The sequence below is a fragment of the Mytilus edulis genome, chromosome 11, assembly GCF_963676685.1.
Source record: "Mytilus edulis chromosome 11, xbMytEdul2.2, whole genome shotgun sequence".
NCBI classification, from domain to species: Eukaryota; Metazoa; Mollusca; class Bivalvia; order Mytilida; family Mytilidae; genus Mytilus; species Mytilus edulis.
In genome coordinates this window covers 62,363,737-62,383,063 of record NC_092354.1, presented here as the reverse complement: position 1 = coordinate 62,383,063, position 19,327 = coordinate 62,363,737, and the positions used below count along the sequence as shown (strand labels likewise).

General features: G+C 32.2%; 2 protein-coding genes across 2 annotated transcripts; one reads left to right on the top strand and one right to left on the bottom strand.

The window, feature by feature from the left end:
- Positions 1-4,126, top strand: LOC139496039 (perlucin-like protein). The gene is made up of 6 exons (XM_071284468.1): positions 1-125; positions 1,209-1,349; positions 1,560-1,651; positions 2,356-2,446; positions 2,941-3,155; positions 3,826-4,126. Exons 1-6 carry the CDS (start codon positions 101-103, stop codon positions 3,847-3,849), a joined length of 588 nt encoding a protein of 195 aa, XP_071140569.1. The 5' UTR covers positions 1-100; the 3' UTR covers positions 3,850-4,126.
- A 9,264-nt stretch (positions 4,127-13,390) lies between these two features.
- On the bottom strand, positions 13,391-18,916 carry LOC139496038 (vitelline membrane outer layer protein 1 homolog). The gene is made up of 4 exons (XM_071284466.1): positions 18,054-18,916; positions 17,564-17,667; positions 16,093-16,281; positions 13,391-14,743 (listed from the first exon to the last, which is right to left on the bottom strand). The coding sequence occupies exons 1-4, from the start codon at positions 18,370-18,372 to the stop codon at positions 14,501-14,503; spliced, it is 855 nt and encodes a 284-aa protein (XP_071140567.1). The 5' UTR covers positions 18,373-18,916; the 3' UTR covers positions 13,391-14,500.
- Positions 18,917-19,327: the final 411 nt, after the last annotated feature.

Sequence of the window (19,327 nt, the reverse complement as noted above, 5' to 3'; positions counted from 1 at the left end):
TTCTTCCGTACATGTAAACTACACTGTAACAGGAAAATACTGTACTACAAATAGACAAACATTAATCTACGTGGAAGTATTCTGTAACATAGAGATACAGATGCATTGTGTGATAAGAATACAAGGTAGGTCAGTGATCAATAATTAAAAGAAAAAAAACAATATTGAGAAAATAAAAACAGGGACAAATAAAACTCAAACATTATTTTTGTTTATTGTTTCGTTAAACAGCTATATTACAAAAGTAAACCTTGTATCTTTTTTTTTTGATAGATAATAACAGTTGCAGGGCAGGCACATGTATTTGTTTGTTACTTTATAAAGTAGTGCATAAAATAACATATGCTACATGTAAATGAAGTTCTTATGGGTTTTAACTTCTTCTTTATAGCTGTACATGTCCCGTCTGTTAATCCCTTTCAGTACATCTTGGATGTACATGTGTTAAAACTTTTAAAATTGGCAAGCCATTTTTTATGATAAGTTTGTATGCACATTTTTTTTTACATTTTACAACTAACATCATCATTTATATATATATATGCAGAAACGATTGCACATTTATTACTTGAAATATCGTAACTATAGATAGCAGTTCTTGGCCGAACAATGTATGACCTCGGTAGCACGTACATAAATTAAGAAATAGCACACCCTTGATTTAATGTCAAACGATTTAAATATATATAACATGCATTTTCTAAATCTGTCTAAATGAAACATGGAGACGTTATAGTTTTAAACGTGGATCTGTCTGTCCAGTTTTCTCATTTATGTTCAATAGCAGAGAGTATTGACTCTTTACATGGCGGCGTGTGAACTTTTACACATTTTGATTTAGAGGATAAATTATGTCTGCCTTTGGGTGTGGGATTTTCTCTATTTATTGAAAACCCATTTGGTGGCCTTGAGCTGCTATTTGCTCCTTTGTTCTAGTTGTTGTCTCTTTGGCACATTCCTCCTTTTCATTCTCAACTTTATTCACACCTTCTGTTATATTCGGAAGCGAAGAATGTATAAAAAACTTAACAGTTTAAGAGCTATATGATCGAAAAGGACATTCGTATAGGAGCTGCAGACCATATAGATACAGTATTCAAGTCTTCCAATTGTTTTACATATATTTTATGACTGTTTTTCTCTTTACTGTTTATGTAGAATATTTCATTGTTAGAATAATTTCCACCATGTATTTTAATTTTTTTTAGAGATGTTACTGCTCACAATCATCTTGGTAATAGCCTCCGCAAATGCTGATATATGTCTTACGGAGTCAAAACAACAACAGTGGAGAACTAATTTAGAATACATAGAACAAACAGTAAAAGATTTAGAAGTAGACCTCCAAGGTAATTATGATCTTAAATTTTAGAACATATCATAATTTTTCGTGGAACTTATATCCGTAAACCGGTAAGTGACTTTATATTAAATGCTACGATTATGTCTAGACGGATTTTTTACAACATAGGTTCCTAAATTGTTGGGTATAGACAGCAAACAATACTGAATTCTAACATTTTAACATGAAACTATCTATTCCTTTTCTTCTTCATTAGATAAGGCCAGCTCCTGTAGGTCAGAATGGGAACAGTTCAAAGGTCACTGCTACTATTTTAGCGATGATCAAAGGTCCTGGTCTGAGGCAGAGGTATGTCTATCATGTCTTTTTGTTAACACAACAGTCAGTTTTTGTATTGTATACTAGTTTGAAAACGTGTGTTTCTCTTTGTTTTGTAAATGTGTATCAAATGACTGATATAAATAACTTCAGGAAATGAGAGGGCCTATACGTGATATTGACAGAATATTGCGTGTTAAGAATTTGTTTCACTGAAAAGGTGAATATTCTGCCTAATCCTCCCAAAAATGTATCGATAGTATAGTAAATCAAACTTTATATACAGTATGATAATACACTTCAAATATTCTTGAAAGTATTGTTGTTGTTTTACTATATAGAATTTTTTTCTGATTTAGGAGCACTCGACGTAGTTACGGGGAAGCAATTACGCTGCTAACATAAAATGTGGTTTTTTTTGTGACTCCAAACTTTCCATATTGGAAACGATACATTTTTTGACTGATTTTATTAATTCTAAATATGAAGATATAGTATAAGTGCCAATATAACAACTTTACATATATAAGGATATACAATATTTATTTTCAAAAGTAGAACAAAAATTATTATTCCTTGTTACATATTTGAATTGACTACGTACAAATGGTGTGCATGTAAATTTTATTCAAAACATTACCGTGGGATCAACACTGTATTGTATGCCCTTAGTATCAAACTCTCGATGCATATATCACATATTATTTTTCAAAATCGATACTTTTGAATTTCAGAGATACTGCAGGCCCCAAAATGCATTCCTTGCATACATAAGAGATGTTACTGAAAATAATTGGATACAGTTCAACCTGAGCAACATGAATAGTAATATCAATATTGAATAATCAAGAATGAAGGAATATGTATATCATTAGAAACAAAATAACGGAATAAAATAGAAATTGAAATAATTAGATGTATTACAGTTGCAAAACGGACTATACACAAAAATGTTATGATGTTGTTGTATACAGTTACTAGATGCTCTTTCATCACACAACCTTCAAATTCCATACGTGTGTCCATTATTTTAAATGTCATAAGAGTTAAGTTGGGTAAAATTTTAAAGAAAAAGTAAAATCAAGATAAAAAAGTGAAAATACCTGTTTAGGCATACCAATCTGCTGTACTCTCTCTCTCTCTCTCTCTCTCTCTCTCTCTCTCTCTCTCTCTCTCTCTCTCTCTCTCTCTCTCTCTCTCTCTCTCTCTCTCTCTCTCTCTCTCTCTCTCTCTCTCTCTCTCTCTCTCTCTCTCTCTCTCTCTCTCTCTCTCCCACACACACACACATACACACATACTTACACATATGTCTACTGCAGGTACTGATCTTTACTGGATTGGAGCAACAGATAGTGAAACAGGAATTTGGATCTGGTCATACGATTATGTACCTTTAACCTACTCTAATTGGAATACCGGGGAACCAAATAACCACAGAGATCAAGGCGAAAACTGTTGCCACATGTTAGACAATGGTAAATGGAATGATATTATGTGCAGTCGAAAGGCAAGATTTGTTTGCAAGCGACCTATGGTAAGTTATGAAAATAAACAAATTGCAATTTGTCATTTTAGTCCACACTCTCCTTTCATTTGTAGGTGTGTATGTTCAAGGTTATAAATATTGGATTAAGATGAGATTTAAGTTCAAGCATTAGCATTTGTCGTATAGAGAAAAAAAATAATATATATTTACATCATATATACATATACATCGTATATATTTCTTTAAGTATTTGTACAAAAAGCCAAAGATAAAAATGCATACACATTTTGATCTCATTGTTTGTTACTTCATGTGTTTATGTTTTTACCCTGTCCATCTAGTTTATCCTTACTGTATATGTCGATAAAACTAATTACGGTACCTTCATTTCATGACTCTTTATTGTGTTAATGTTTTGAAATGTATTGTTCCTAATCTTAAATGCTCAAATGTCTTCTACAGTCAGTTTTCATATCTTATAACGTAATATTCGATTCAGTTCAGCATTAACGAAAGTGCGTTGTACATTATGTCATGATAGATCTGCGTATTTATTGGCCATTTTAGACTAATTGATCAAATAATGTTATGCATTAATTATTATGTACTATTCAACATAACAACATATAAAGCAAGCTAAACAAATTGAATTTCTAACTTAATTGGAACCAGAGATAACAATATAACAAGTAATTCGCTTTTTCCTTTAAATTTGTAGAATAGCCACTGTGATCAGCATTAACTGGAGAAGAAATACCTTCAGGAAATTGATAGTTTTATGGTTTATTCAAATACAAATAAAAACTACACAATTGTCATTTAAATTGCTGTATAACATGTACAGGTTTGTCTTTTTCAAGGACATATGGTCAGACAAAAGATAGAAAATATTTATTTTAAATAGTTCGTTAAAACCTGTATTTAACAAAAACAAATTTAGGTAAATTTATCATTAAAAAAGGGATAGAAAACAGTGTATGCCTTATTAATAAAGTTCGTTTCATAATCTATTACAACGAGTTTGTATTGTTCATACATTGTAGCATTTGTTCTTGCTTTATGAATATTCAAGTATATATTAAACCATGAAGTGCATTATATTTTACACTATAAATGATCCGTAGGGAATTTCGTGTTCTTTAGTCTTTGATTGTCTATGTTGTGCCTTGTGTACTGTCGTTTGTCTGTTTGTCTTTTATCCCTTTTTAGCCATGGCGTTGTCAGTTTATTTTCGATTTATGAGTTTGACTGTCCCTCTTTTAAACCAAACGCATAATGAAAGAATAGAAAATATGATATGTGCTTGTGTACAGTAGTCATACGTTGATGACAAATTTGCTGAATGAATGAGTCCAAAATAGGCATATATAGTCTAGTAGTAATGCGCGTTCTACCAATGGTAAAATGTGTTTTAAAATTTATTGTTAAACTGAATGTGTGATACTTAATTTATCAAAATATAGATATAAAATTGAGAATGGAAATGGGGAATGGTCAAAGAGACAACAACCTGACCAAAGAGCGAACCCAGCCAAACGCCACCATTTTGTCTTCAATGCAGCGAGAAAATCCCACACCTGGTGGCGCGCTTCACTTGGCCCCTAAAGAAATTCATATTGTAGTTCAGTGCTAATAGACGTCATACTAATCGCCGAAATATATAAAAGAAACTAAAATAAAAAAGTCATGTAAAACTAAAATAGGCCAGAGGACGGGACAGGCGCAAAAATGCGGCAGGTAAAACATTTTTTAGATATGGTTATCTCCGATATTCTATATGGATATGTTTTCAATGAATGTCAAATATCAATAGCTTGAGTTACACGATTACAACTTAAGATACATTAGTTTATCTAAATACCAATATAGTTGTGAATTGTCTTTCAGATACTTTCAAATCGCCAGAATTCGTGTTGATAGGGGCTAAGTGTTGCCAACAAATTTAAATCAAATTGATCGCCATCTTCAACATTTATAAAACAGTACTGTATCTGTTTCGTATTGATATGCTAAGAATCTATGCCTCCGAAAAATTAGAAAACTGAATTGAACCAACGTTTATCAATTGTATCACCTATATGATACATTTCGATGCAAAAATCAACAGTAAGATATAATATAACCTACAAATCCATTCAAAAAATATATAGACTGTATTTTCAATAATTTTCCAATAAAGAGTTTATATGCATTACGTGATATCGGTCTTAATACAAAGATCGCCTATGACGGAGAATGACTCAACCGGGCACCCTGTATTTATCGGGACATAGGGTATTGTTTTTCTTGGGTTGATTTTTTTTGTGTGCTGCTAAGATACTTGCAATAATTTATAAAACTTTTGGTGTCTCGCCTTTCTTCATCCGGCAAGGTTTTTATGTCATTCTGCAACCGAATTTGATGTATCGTTCCTTCAATTTCACAGTTCGATCAATAGAAATATAGATTGTAAATCAAATCCTAAGGTTTAAACACATTTGCTGTAGTTTAACTGTGACCTATACCGGGTTTAGAGATTCATTTTGTGAATATTAAAAAAAAGAAAAGAAATGTGAACATCAATTGAAAATAATGTTAAAATTGATACAAGTTTAATAAAAAAAAGGGTCATGAAATTTTAATTTAAATGATAGCAAATAAGCCCTGGTCTCACAAGACCACGATCGCACCACGCTCACCCCGATCTAAAAGAAATTTAGATCGTGATGAGGTCACAGTATAAGCGGCATGAACATTTTAGTTGCTTTCACGATGCTACTACGTCCTCAGTACGCTTCTACAACGATCCCGCTACGATTATACTACGTTCTCACAGCGCATATTCTGCGACCTCACTACGCTTATCAAGATCTTTCTACGCTCATCACGTTCTCACTACGACCATACTACGAATTATCCGATGGCAATTCGATCTTACCACGCTTCTACTGCGATTATAAAACGTTCTTATACTACGTTCATACCGTGATCTTACTTCGCTATCAGCAATAACGTCAACATCGTGTTCCATATCGATACGTAGATTTTTCGGAAACAATAGTCATGCCACCAAAAACTACTAGAACACGTGAGCGTGGTAGTAGGGTTGATTTATAGCGGAGGGAGCTCTGATAGTCACGAATACTGATAGAGATTTTGGACAGACCAATCCAACCTAAACTACAACTTATTGCTGGTCGCTGAAATGACGATATTTTAGTAGACGATAGCAGAGATGACACAAATGTGTCAATAGATATAGGTATGAGTGTCAATGAGACAACTCTCCATCCAAGTAACAATTTTTAAAAGTAAACTATTATAGGCCAAGGCACAAAAACACGGAGCATTGATTCACACCGAACAGCAAGCTATAAAGGGCCTCCAAAATTACTAGTGTGAAACCAATCAAACGGGGAAACCAACGGTCTAATCTATATGAAACGAGAAGCATGGTTGAGCCTTTAGAGAAAATGTTCAAGAAGTCCCAATCACATACAGACAAACAAAACCTGGAGAGATTCAACATATGTTATGTGAAAATGACAATAAGAATGATGGTCGTAGTATGAACGTAGTCAGATCGTATGAAGAGCGTGAAGAGGACGGCAAGGGCGTGCTAGAATCGTACTGTGGTCTTTAACGGCGTGGTATAGTCGTAGTGGAAGCATAGTTTGGTCGCGGTGAGAACGTGATATTCGTAGTTAGGTCGTAATAACGTCGCTGTGGGATCAACGCGCAGTTCTTCCGAATAGAATCCCGCTTTCGCTACGCTCTCGCTACAATGATACAGCGACCTTTGCGATCTTACTACGATTTTAGTGCGCTCTCACTACGCTTCTACTACGACCTTATTTCACGACGACCGCACCACGATTGTTTTGAACATGTTCAAAGTTTGCAACGCTCATCACGGTCTTGCAGACCTCAACACGACCGTGATACGACCTTACTGCGATCTCCACGATCGTGCTACGATCTTTAAAATTTGCATTTTTTTCACAGATCGTAGTGCGATCAAGGCCTAGTGAGCCTGATTTAAATAGTATCGATTGGCAATCAATTTCATAGTTGCAGCATACAAATGTACTGATACGAACATGACGAAGTGAGTGCTTCCTTTTATAATTTCACATAGTTATGAAAGCGCATATATTGCTCACGTGCTTAGTATCAAGTGCTTCTGATTGTATAATTATAGAAAAATTTAACTATTTATATTAAAAACCCATTTAAATTTCTACACTATTGGTCTCTGGTGTAAAAATAACTTTCTTTTAAATCGCTAATTACTGTCTCCCATAACATTTTCTTTCCAATTATTAATTAACAGCCTTCTGTTTGAGAACTTATCAATCATTAAATTGATTCAATATTCCACTGATTTATATATTAATTGTCACACAATGTCTATCATAGAAACTACAAAGTTAATTTCACTAATTTCAATTTCAAAAACATGAAAAAGATAATTACAAAAAATAAACTTCAAAGATAGAGATATAATTGCACTTTCCTAATTACAAAGAACGTTTCAAAATTATATTTAAATGTTTTAATCATTGCATTCAATAACTTTAAGAATTGGTTTGTTTATTTCAAAACAATGATTAAACATTCAACATACTTTGAATATGTTCAATATAACTTTAACAAGCCTGGTCACAGTAATCAATTGATAATTTCTCTCAGCATCTTCCTTATTCGTACTTAAGATTATGCCAATAGTCATGCAAATACAACTTGAAACTATGAAATAAGTTTTACAACCATGTCTTTGCATTTGTTGAATGAAAAGTATAATCACAAAAATACTGAACTCAGAGAATTTTTAAACGGAAAGTCCCTGATAATCAAATTGTAAAATCAACAACTCAAACACATCAAACGAATAAATAACAACTGTCACATTCCTGTCTTGGTATAAATGATATTTTTTCCACAGTTTATATATCCTTTTCTGATACTGTTCGCCCCCCCTCGGCTGGTGTATACAGTATAGTTTGTTGTTAACATGTGCATACCAACTGTTCTCAAGACTAATGTGTTTGTCTTCGTCTTTCTGAAATTTGTTCAAATCAAAGAATACATACATCTGTATCATATGTAAAAAAAACCGAATCATAAGTTTTTGCAGTCTTATACACTAAAAAGCGTGCAATGAGCGAAATTTCAAAATAGTAGGATTTTTTTTCAAATAGAAATATAACTGTTGTGTAAGTGACTAACGTGTTCCTTGGTTATTGAGTTCAGGAAAAGTTAAAAAAAATCCCCCCACTTTATATACATTTGATTTTTTTTAATTCTAAAACACGGAGAATACATAACATGTATACAGCTATTCCATTATTTTATCTTCATCTTAAAGCTTGCAAGCTTTGTAAACCGGGCATTTCAAAGCAATATCTTACATTAACCTTTCCAGAATATATGTACAAGAAATCGCCAATGTTTTGGTGACCCTCTAGTTACTCGGTCTTCTAGTTTTATACGTTGTTTAATGTGGGGTCAATTTTCTTATGTTTGTATGTATGAAACTTTCATTCTCATATTCCTAGGTATGCGCAAGACATAAATAGTCCTAGTACGGATTAAATGCAACAGATATTTTCTTGATCTGCAATTATTACCAAATAACCAAAAAGAAGAAAAAAACGAAAAATGATACCATATAATTGAATGATTGCGTTAATTTTAGGGTCTTAGTCTGATATAAAATCCTGCGATCATCCTATTAACATCTCCAAGCTCTTGAATACCAAATGAATAAGGAAATGTATATCACACATGGTTGTCAAGTTTCTCTGACAATTGATAACGTCTTTACACACCTAATTCATTGGTTGTTGGATGTGAAATGATTGATAATTTCGTCTTAGATGCATGATTTTTTTATAAGTTGTAAGTGGCTTTAACTAGCTATCAGTAACTTGGAACAATCATATTGAAAGTATAATTATAAGTGTAAAGAAACACTTAAATGTTTTACGTAAACTTAAATACCGGTTATCTCGAAATAATTTAGAAAAACTATACTTAGTTTTTATTCGACCCATTTTTGAAAATGCTACGGAAGTTTGGGATAATTTTGAAATAGGCTACTCAAATAAATTAGAAAAATTGCATTTAGAAGCCGCAAGAATAGTAACAGGTCTACCAATATTTACAAAAACTGAAACTTTATATTCTGAGATTGGCTGGGATTCTCTTTTTGAAAGAAGAAGGAGAAGAAAATTACTGATGTTTTATAACATGAACCAAAAGCATGCACCAGAGTATTTATGTAATTTTGTACCTCCTTGTGTACAAAGTACAACCAACTACCCGTTGTGAAATTGTCATGATATTATTGTTCCATTTTGTAGACTGTCCCTTAATTCTGAATCGTTTATTCCCTCTACTATACGTGAATGGAATAAACTTGATCCAAAAATTCGCAGTGTCGACTCTATTTCTAAATTTAAGAAAGAATTAAAAAACGATAGTCTATTATGTAAAATTGAAACGTTTTATTTGTACCGCCTAAGGAAATTAAATATTATCTTAACGCAATTGCGATGTTCAGCTTCATTCGTAAACAATGACCTATTTAGAGCTAATATTATAGATGATCCTTCTTGCAATTGTGGGTCCATTATTGAGGATGTCTACCATTACGTCTTCGCTTGCCCAAAATACACATTGTGTAGAAAAACCTTATTCCATAACCTTAACTGGTTATCTGAAAACTTTGTTTTAGATAAAAAAAAATATTAGTTTGCGGACACTTGGAACTTTCGAACGAACAAAATATTCAAAAAATATTCAAATTTTTAAACATGTTCAAAATTTCATAAAAAGGTCAAACAGATTTCTTATGCCTTGATAGAGCGTTATTATTACTGACACGGAACTTCATCGTTGTCATCAATTCACAAGTCATCGTCACAGAATTATACGACTTTTCAAACTTTCTTTTTCTCTTTTTACTTTCTCTCCTCTTTGTTCACCTATGAAACCTAGTATTATATTGTATAAACCTTTTGTTTTATATGCATGTCCATTATATTATACTATTATTGTAGCTTTATATTGTATTATGGAGAAGACTTCATAAGTATGATATACTTGTGTCTAATCCATTTTGCTTTAATTCAGCAAATAAAATATGTTAAATTAATTCAGTAACTTCGAGTACTCTCAGATATGTATGTAGTGTCTCTTTGTTGTTTGAATAAACAAAAATCTGGCCATGTCCACTCTGTGTCGTATTTCTTTTTTATATCCATCTGATGAGTTTAGCCTTTTTAAACTTATATTTATAGTTATGTTGTACTGTAACACCACTGTCACAGATTAGGAGAGGGTTGAGATTCCGATAACAATGACTAACATATTTAATCCCGCCACATTCTATAGGTATGTGCCTGTAAAAAGTCAAGAGCCTTTAATTCACTGATTGTCGTTCGTTCATTTTAGTAAATAAATAAGACTGTTAGTGTTCTCATTTGAATTGTATTCCATTTGTCATTTTGGGGCCTTTTATCCGTTTGACGTGACTCGGTACTTATGCATACCGTCAATATGTTTTTTGTATTATCTTTCATTTTTGCTGGTATGCTTTGTATGTGTGATTTCTTGTGCTTCGTTGGTACATTAGACGTGGCGCCATTATCATGTATCATGATTATGTTATTGTTCTATTATTATTTTGAAAATAGCTTGAACGACAAAATCTTTTAATATATCCGCTTGTGTGACGTTACTGTCTGACGTCAAACACGTGATTCTACACCAGAGTTGATGTGAACCTATTCATTTAGTCACCGGACTTCAAATATTTAAATCCTTTATGGGTTGATTTAAGCAATGAATATGGTTTTTAAATTTGATATAAGCTTTTTTGTGCTACTCTGTTCATGTTGTTAAATATTTGTCTGTTTTGTTCTGATTAAGATTGTTAAATGTGATGTCTGCTTATTTTAAAAATTTTACCTTTTATGTCTGTTTTGTTCACGTATCGTTGTAAACATAATGGAAATTGATGCGACTGTCATACAAGTAAGATAATTGAAGCTATAAAACTAGGTCCCATCTACCATATTCTACATTTTAAACTGCATGTACCAAGTCAGGAATATGACAGTTATTAATTCGTTTGAAGTGTTTTATCATTTGATAATTTACATTTGATTATAGACTTTCCGTTTTGAATTTTCCTCGGAGTTCAGTATTTTTGTGAGTTCACTTTTTATAGCTGACAATGTGGTATGTGCTCTGCTCATTGTTGAAGGCCTTACTATAGTTGTTAATGTTTGTATCATTTGGTCTCTTGTGAAGAGTTGTCTCATTGGAAATCATACCATATCTTCTTCTTGTGATATCATATATAACAAGAACAGATTTGCAAGCCAGAAACATGAAAGATCATTTTAGCACAGATAACTGAAATAAGATTGATGAGAAACAATATTTAATTACAGCAGTATAGTTGAACATTTTGATCTTTTTTTAAAACATTACAAGTATAAGCATTAAATTGAAACAAGTTACAAAGTTGTTTATTTTACAAACTTTGGTGGTGTTCATGTCTAGTCTTTGTTTTCTATGTCATGTATGTTGTATGTTGTGTTCTACTATTTGTGTGTTTGTCTTTTTCTTTTTAGCCATTGCGTTGTCAGTTTTATTTCAATCAATGCATTTGACTCTCCCTCTGGTATCTTTCGTCCCTCTTTAATAAATACCCGAACTTCAATGTTGAGACACCTGATTTAATGTTGTTTCTGCATGGATTTGTTCACTCGTTTTTATGTGATGATTTCTCAAATTTTAGCACAGTTAAAATCTAGAAAAAGTTTGGACTTTATATGCATTTCTATTTAACGAATGTTCAAAAGGATACAGAAAACTACAATGCGGACATACAATAGGTACCACTTTTAAGAAACATTTTCTTTTACAAGAACGGGAAACCCCAAATACCACTTGTACAAAACCATGTGCAAAGAATACTACCGTAATGAATTTAACAGAAGGTCACCTGATAAAAGTCCGAATTGCTGATGCTTATATTCATCCAAACGTTACATTATACTTCTATTTTTAAACTGAAACATTGAAATCAAAAGTTAGTCAGGTAGAATGTGTGGTCAAGACAAAAAATAAAGGCAACAGAAGTATACCGCTGTTCAAAAATCGTAAATCTATGGACAAAAAACAAAATCGGGGAAACAAACTAAAACTGAGGGAAAGGCATTAAATATAAGAGGAGAACAACGACACAACATTCAAATGTAACACACATAGCAACGGACTAAGCATTAGACAAAATCCGATGAGAATAACCAATATAACGTTAAAACCAAATACCTGAATTTGGGATAGAAAAGTACCGTGACACGTCTTATAGTAATGTGAATTCACACTTAAAAGAGGGACGAAAGATACCAAAGGGACAGTCAAACTCATAAATCTAAAACAAACTGACAACGCCATGGCTAAAAATGAAAAAGACAAATAGAAAAACAATAGTACACACGACACAACATAGAAAACTAAAGAATAAACAACACGTACCCCACCAAAAACTAGGGGTGATCTCAGGTGCTCCGGAAGGGTAAGCAGATCCTGCTCCACATGTGGCACCCGTCGTGTTGCTTATGTGATTACAAATCCGGTAAATAGTCTAATTCGGTAGGTCATATTCATGAAAGGGAAGGGGATTGTGATAACGACGTAAGGAACATATCCGATATCATGTGTGAACGGTTATTCCATAACGGTCAACCAACTCGTGATGGCGTCCGTAAAATTTACGAAGGGATGATTTCAACTTTACCATTTGGAACTCTTGGTTTAATAGCTTCCTTGTGAGCAGCAAACCTCTATCAAGAAAATCATGATAGGAAATGCAAGCACGGGAATATCGTATCAATTGGGAAATATATACCCCGTATGCAGGTGCTGCTGGAATGTTGCTACTTAGAAATGGAAAGTTCACAATTGGAAAGCTGAAATCATCTCTTTTGTCGTAAAGTTTTGTTTTCAACCGACCCTCATTGTCAATTTCTAGATGTAAGTCAAGATATGAAGCCGACTTAAATATAGGAGAAAACAAACGACACAACGGCAACACAATGTAAAAATGTTACACACACAGAAACGAACTATGATATAACAATGGCCATTTTCCTGACTTGGTACAGGACATTTTTAAAGAAAAAAATGGTGGGTTGAACCTGGTTTTGTGGCATGCCAAACCTCGCACTTTAATGCCATTGTTAAATATAACATTAAAATGACAACAAAATAATACAGGACTTCAATACAAATACATAGGAGAACGTATTATGCAAAGAAAAACATGAATAATAGATAACAAAAGGCATCAGGTTTAGAATTCAATACGTCAAAACCGCGCCTCGTCCACACAAGACTTACCAGTGACGCCCAGATATAAAAGATCAAAAGTTAAAAAACGGGTACAAAGTTGTACAGCTCTGAGGATCAAAAGTTGAAAAAGGTTGTGCAAAATATAGCCAGGGTTTTCTGCTTGTTATAATAACATCCTTTTTATTTAGAACAATGTATGCTATTGCAAACAGTAAAATTTATCAATTGAATATAAAAGATTTACATGATAAAACTGACGTCTTAACTTATTACAGAAAACAAAACCCGAATACATAATACATTGAAGACCAACACAGAAAATAGACACACCCGACTTGGTCCAGTCCTCAACGCAAAAAGTCACATACGAAGTAGTAAAATAGCACAAAAAATTACGTCACGCAGACATTTGATTTTCTGAAACAGCACGAAAATGACGTCACATTTGAAAAACTATATCTCAAAAATAAGATAGAAATAGGATTGATTTAAAATTATAATAGAACTAAATACTGATATTACATTTAAACATAATACACATTGCAATACTAATTAATAGCAATTAACTATATTATATGTATGTCCGATTTGTTTTGAATCATACAATCATGAAATATCGTACAGATTACGTTGAACAAAATCAAAACTAATAAATGAAGACAAAATGATACCACTACTATCAGAACATTCCATGCCTTCATAGTGTGGAGTAACAAGTGGGTGCCAATGAAATTAGGATCGAACTTTGTCAAAATGGTTTAGTGCTATATATAACAGTTATGCTTTTAATGATAAAAATGCAATGGTAGGTTTTTAGAAAGAAAAAAAAACATCTGCGTATAATGCCATTAACATAAATATCAACAAAAATAGGAAATAAAATAAAATATACAATACAGCTTAATCCAAAAGGTAACATTGTAATCTATAAACTGTAAAGATTGCACTATTGTTGTAGGTGTAATAAATAACTAACTAAATTCAAAATTCAAAACCTCCCGAAGTGTTCAATTAATGTCAATTTTGCTTTAAAATGCAGTTCTTTATTCACAACAGAAGAATTCAACATCATTTAGTGCGGTGTCGTCGAAACTTCCTTTTTTATCCTCAATTTTAGTCTTTACACCACAAATGGCACTGTTCACTGGACAAGCTTGACTCCATTCACCATAAGAGCCAAATGAGCCAATCCCAGGGGAAACGCTTAGGTCAAAACCAGAATATTCATCCTTAAAATGTCTGCATTTGAATCTGACGTAGTTGGCACCTGTATTATCTGTATTAACCTACCAAACAAAAACATAATCTCAATTCAGTCCATACATTTATAAGTTAAAAATGATGCATATGCATACTGATGTCATCACTGTTCCTGAAAAGGCAATATAGTTAGCAGTGTCATCCACATTTATATAGTTTTGAAAAAAAAATATCAGTGCATGAGATATCGTTTGTTTTTTGTTTGTTGCTGTCAATATTAAAGCCTTGGTGAACATAAAAAACCAATGTATTGAAGAAAATTAAAATACTATGAACCTAAGTAGAATATACAAACGTCAAAGGTGTATTTTACGTGAGGTTACACATCTAGTTAGAGCATTTAAATGTATCTAATATATTGTCCATTCTTAGAAAATTAAACTTACCGTTGGTTTTCCCGTTTGAATGGTTTTACACTAGTAATTTTGGGGCCCTTTATAGCTTGTTGTTCTGTGTGAGCCAAGGCTCCGTGTTGAAAGCCGTACATTGACCTATAATGGTTTACTTTTGTTAAATTGTTATTTGGATGGAGAGTTGTCTCAATGGCACTCACACCACATCTTCCTATATCTTACACTTATCTATCCAATAATATTTGAAACTTAATTATACTGTACTCAAACAAACAATCGCAAATACAAAAGGTCGAATCCATGCAATAAAACGTATTTCAAAGTCCGCCTGTATGATTGTGAAGTGCAGTAATAGGGAAAACTGAGAAAAAACATCATATAAAACATAAACCATTTGAATTTAAGAATATGTGGTACGTTCAAATTAGACAAATCTCCTTCAGAAACCAAATGACATTACATAACCCACATTGTACATGTAATTTAGAATTTCCAAATTTGAGTTCAATGCATATTTCTATAATAAATGTAATTTTCAATGTTGTCAGTTTTGATGGCGATACGCCCACTCTGGCGTTGTGTATGCATACGCCAACATGTGTGAACGTTGTTATTGTAATATAAATAATATAAAAAGTTCTTTGAGCCTTATTTTTGATAGAAATTTATTTAAAATGAATGACAATAATTTATTTTGAATGTATTAAACCATAAAATCAATTTTGGACTCTTCACATTCGCGGATAATTCAATGTGAAGAGTCAAAAATTATTTGTATGCTTAAAAACATCAATATAAATAATAGCCATTCATTAATTCCAATTTATTTTTTTCGGAAGTTCTTTCATATAGACATTGTGTAATGGACTTTAAATAAACTTGCAAAGGCGATTTGAGCAAATAAACATGTGGTTTGTTTGGCAAGAATTTTTAGCATATTATTCATGATGAGATATGTTAAAAGTTCTTATAGCTTAAAACAAGAACTTTTTGTGTACCATCTTTCTATCTAATCAACTTACATCAAATTGATGTACTTGAAGAGAAAATGCGGTAAGAAATGTCTTTGCTGGACAGAGTGCTTCCACGGTCCACTTTCCCCATACCTGCTGACCAGAACTGACCGTATCGCCACAACGTTCAACACTTCTACTTCCACATATAATTTCAATGGCATTCAATTCTGTCCTATCTGCATTTGGTCCTTCGATCTGTCAGTGAAATGCATATGTTAAAGGAACAATTACTTCGTACTGTTGGCCTTTTACATGTTTAGATGCGTGCGTCACTGATGAGTCTTTTTGTAGACAAAACGTGCGTCTGTGCGAATGTATAAAATTACAATCACGGTATATATGATGAGAGCATTTACAAACATGTATTATGTTTGAATTGTTTTACACTGGTCATGTTAGGGTCCGTAATAGCTTGCTGTTCGGTGCGATACGTAATTCATAACTGAAGGCCTACAATTATTACTTTTTGTACATTGGGAATATAATGGAGAATTTTCACATATCTTCTTATTAATATTTTTATGATCCTCTGATTCTACTTACTGATTGACATTCATAGCTTAGGAAACTTGTGATTAATTGCTGTTTATGTCACTTTTTGTTACTTGGTCTAGCGTTAACTTAAAATACGGTTAAGACGCTTTGATATTGTTGTATTAATGTCTTGGTTGTGCCTTTAGTTTTCTGTCAAATTCTTTTATGTTAAATATCCTCTTTTATTCATAGTAATTTCCGAATCTGTGCACTCGACTTTGCGCTTGTTATGTACCAATATGACAGTTATATTTGCGTGTGCTGTCTTTGTAAATTTTTTGTGAACAAATCGTCCATCAACTTATAATTTTAATCCTTTGTTACGGTTCGTGTAATTGTACATCTGGGAAAGTCATATACATCAATGTGAAAAATTACTTTTTAATTGGCAAAATGGCATTGAACACTACACAAAATCTATAATAAAACACAACAAATTTAACAAGGAGATTTTAAAAGTTGACGTGTTTACCCATTATGTCTGTTTCTTTTGCTCACACATGATCATGAGTTTTATGTGCCTTTCATGAACAGAAGATGTTTAGTTAGGTAAAAGTAAACAAGTAACTTCAATCATTTTTTTTTCATTAAAGATAAATACACGTAAGAAGTTCGGAATATGTCAGTAGTTTTCCATTCGTTTGATGTGATTGAGGTTTCGACTTTGCCATTTGATAATGGATGTCCCCATTTAAAGTTGTCATGAAGTTTGGTATGTTTGGTTTTTTTCTTTTTTTATGGACGATTTGTTATTTATTTGATTTACATTTACCAGTAAAAAATATAGTTAATCAAAGAGTTATTTAATTTTGACAATAACTTTTTTACGTTATTTAGTATTAAGTTAGATAGTCACCACATGTAGTGTGTGTCTGATTGTAGTAGTTTTAATTTTAACATTTGAAATGTAACAATTTGACAATAATCATAGAAGTATACATACTTTCATTCTGTAACCAATAGCATAATGACCTTTCGTACAAAATTCTTCATTTGTCCAATCACCCAAACATCCTCCATTCGTTACAGACAATATCTTATTATAGTCTGAAATAGTCAACAACACCCTTCATTACAATGGTTGTAAACTAAACAAAGAAAACAATACATCGACACACAGATGAAACCAAATGCAAGCGTTCTTGACAAGCAACACGATTTTACATTTTTTCTTGTCAGTAGTATTTTAAACCAAAATAATATCAAAAGCAGTTGATAAAAATTAATCAGACAATTGGTTTTCAGTTGAATTGTTTACATTTTGTCATCTGATGAATATTGTTTCTAGCTATTCTGTATAAGCTATCATAGTTTAAGAACTATTTTTTTTTTTTAAACGTTTTCTGATTGTTATACCGGTTTAAGCAGTAATTGTTTAATTATTTTCATTTTCCCATCGCTTTTATTCATGAGTAAATGAAGGTTAGACTTACCAACATATGTACGTCTGGTATGTAGGATGCTTGAACCTGATACAGTGACAAAATCCGTAGAACAGCATCCGGATTTATCAAATCTACACTCCTTCGTCGGGTTTATGTAAGTAATCTCACAACATCGGTCACTGAATGCGACACAAAATACTGCACATTGATTTTCAGACATTCTACCTACGACTGTGAGATTCCCTGTCCTAATTTTCTTATTTTTTTCTACTCTAAAGTATTCTTTCCTCGGCTTATAATTTCCAACCGCCGACACCACATTTTGAAATAGGAAGATAAATATCGAAGCGATAACATACAGTTGCATGTTTGATACAACGAACAATTCTATATAAATTAAACAAAATTTTAAGTTTTATAACAAATATTGCACATCATTTACATGTTAATCCATTTGATAACTGCAAGTATTCTAACTGCCGTTTTAATCAAAGACAGCTTCCTTATAAACATGATAGCTTCTGTTTATTGTAAATGTATGCATACATTTAACAAATGCCATTGGTCTTTAGAGTCAAATTTCAATTTATGTAAGAAAAACCTTCATTCTTCAAACATATATTGTCTCCTTGGTATTCTTCTATTCTCTTTGATTACAGAGATCTTATAAGGTTTAATTATATCAAACACTAAATCTGCTGAAGTTTCGATTGAGTTTTGAAATAAACAAAGCAGCTATATAATGAATCTATACGCATGAATTCATATATTGATTATGAATAATATTTTCATATTTATTACTTCTGTGAATCATCATATACATTTTATTATTATGCAATACAGTAATTATAGTGAATTGTTAAAGGGACTATGAATTACTGTGTTAATGAGAAGACGAAATTATGATTGTTTTAAAAACATCGTTAAAAGTACGTATATAAAGTAAGGGTAATTGAGAAAATTATAGAAAAAATGTAAGATATTGGATGTTGAACTTTCAACGTATATTTGTTCCAGTGGAAACTTTGTTATAAACAATGTCATAATACCTGTACCTGGTGGAATAAATATTCTATACTTTTTATTCCGTTAGGAACATATACTGTAATATTTATTCCTGTGGAAATAATATTCCAGAATATTTTTTTCCCATTGGAACTTATAGTATGAAGGAACTTCTATTCCGTGACAAGGACGGATGTTTTGTTTGGATGAATTGACAAGGTACATGTATTGACGTTTCAGGCAATCGTAGAAAGAGTCATACAATTTATTCTATTGTGTTCCAATTAAACAAAGACATTAATTATAAATGCTCTGCT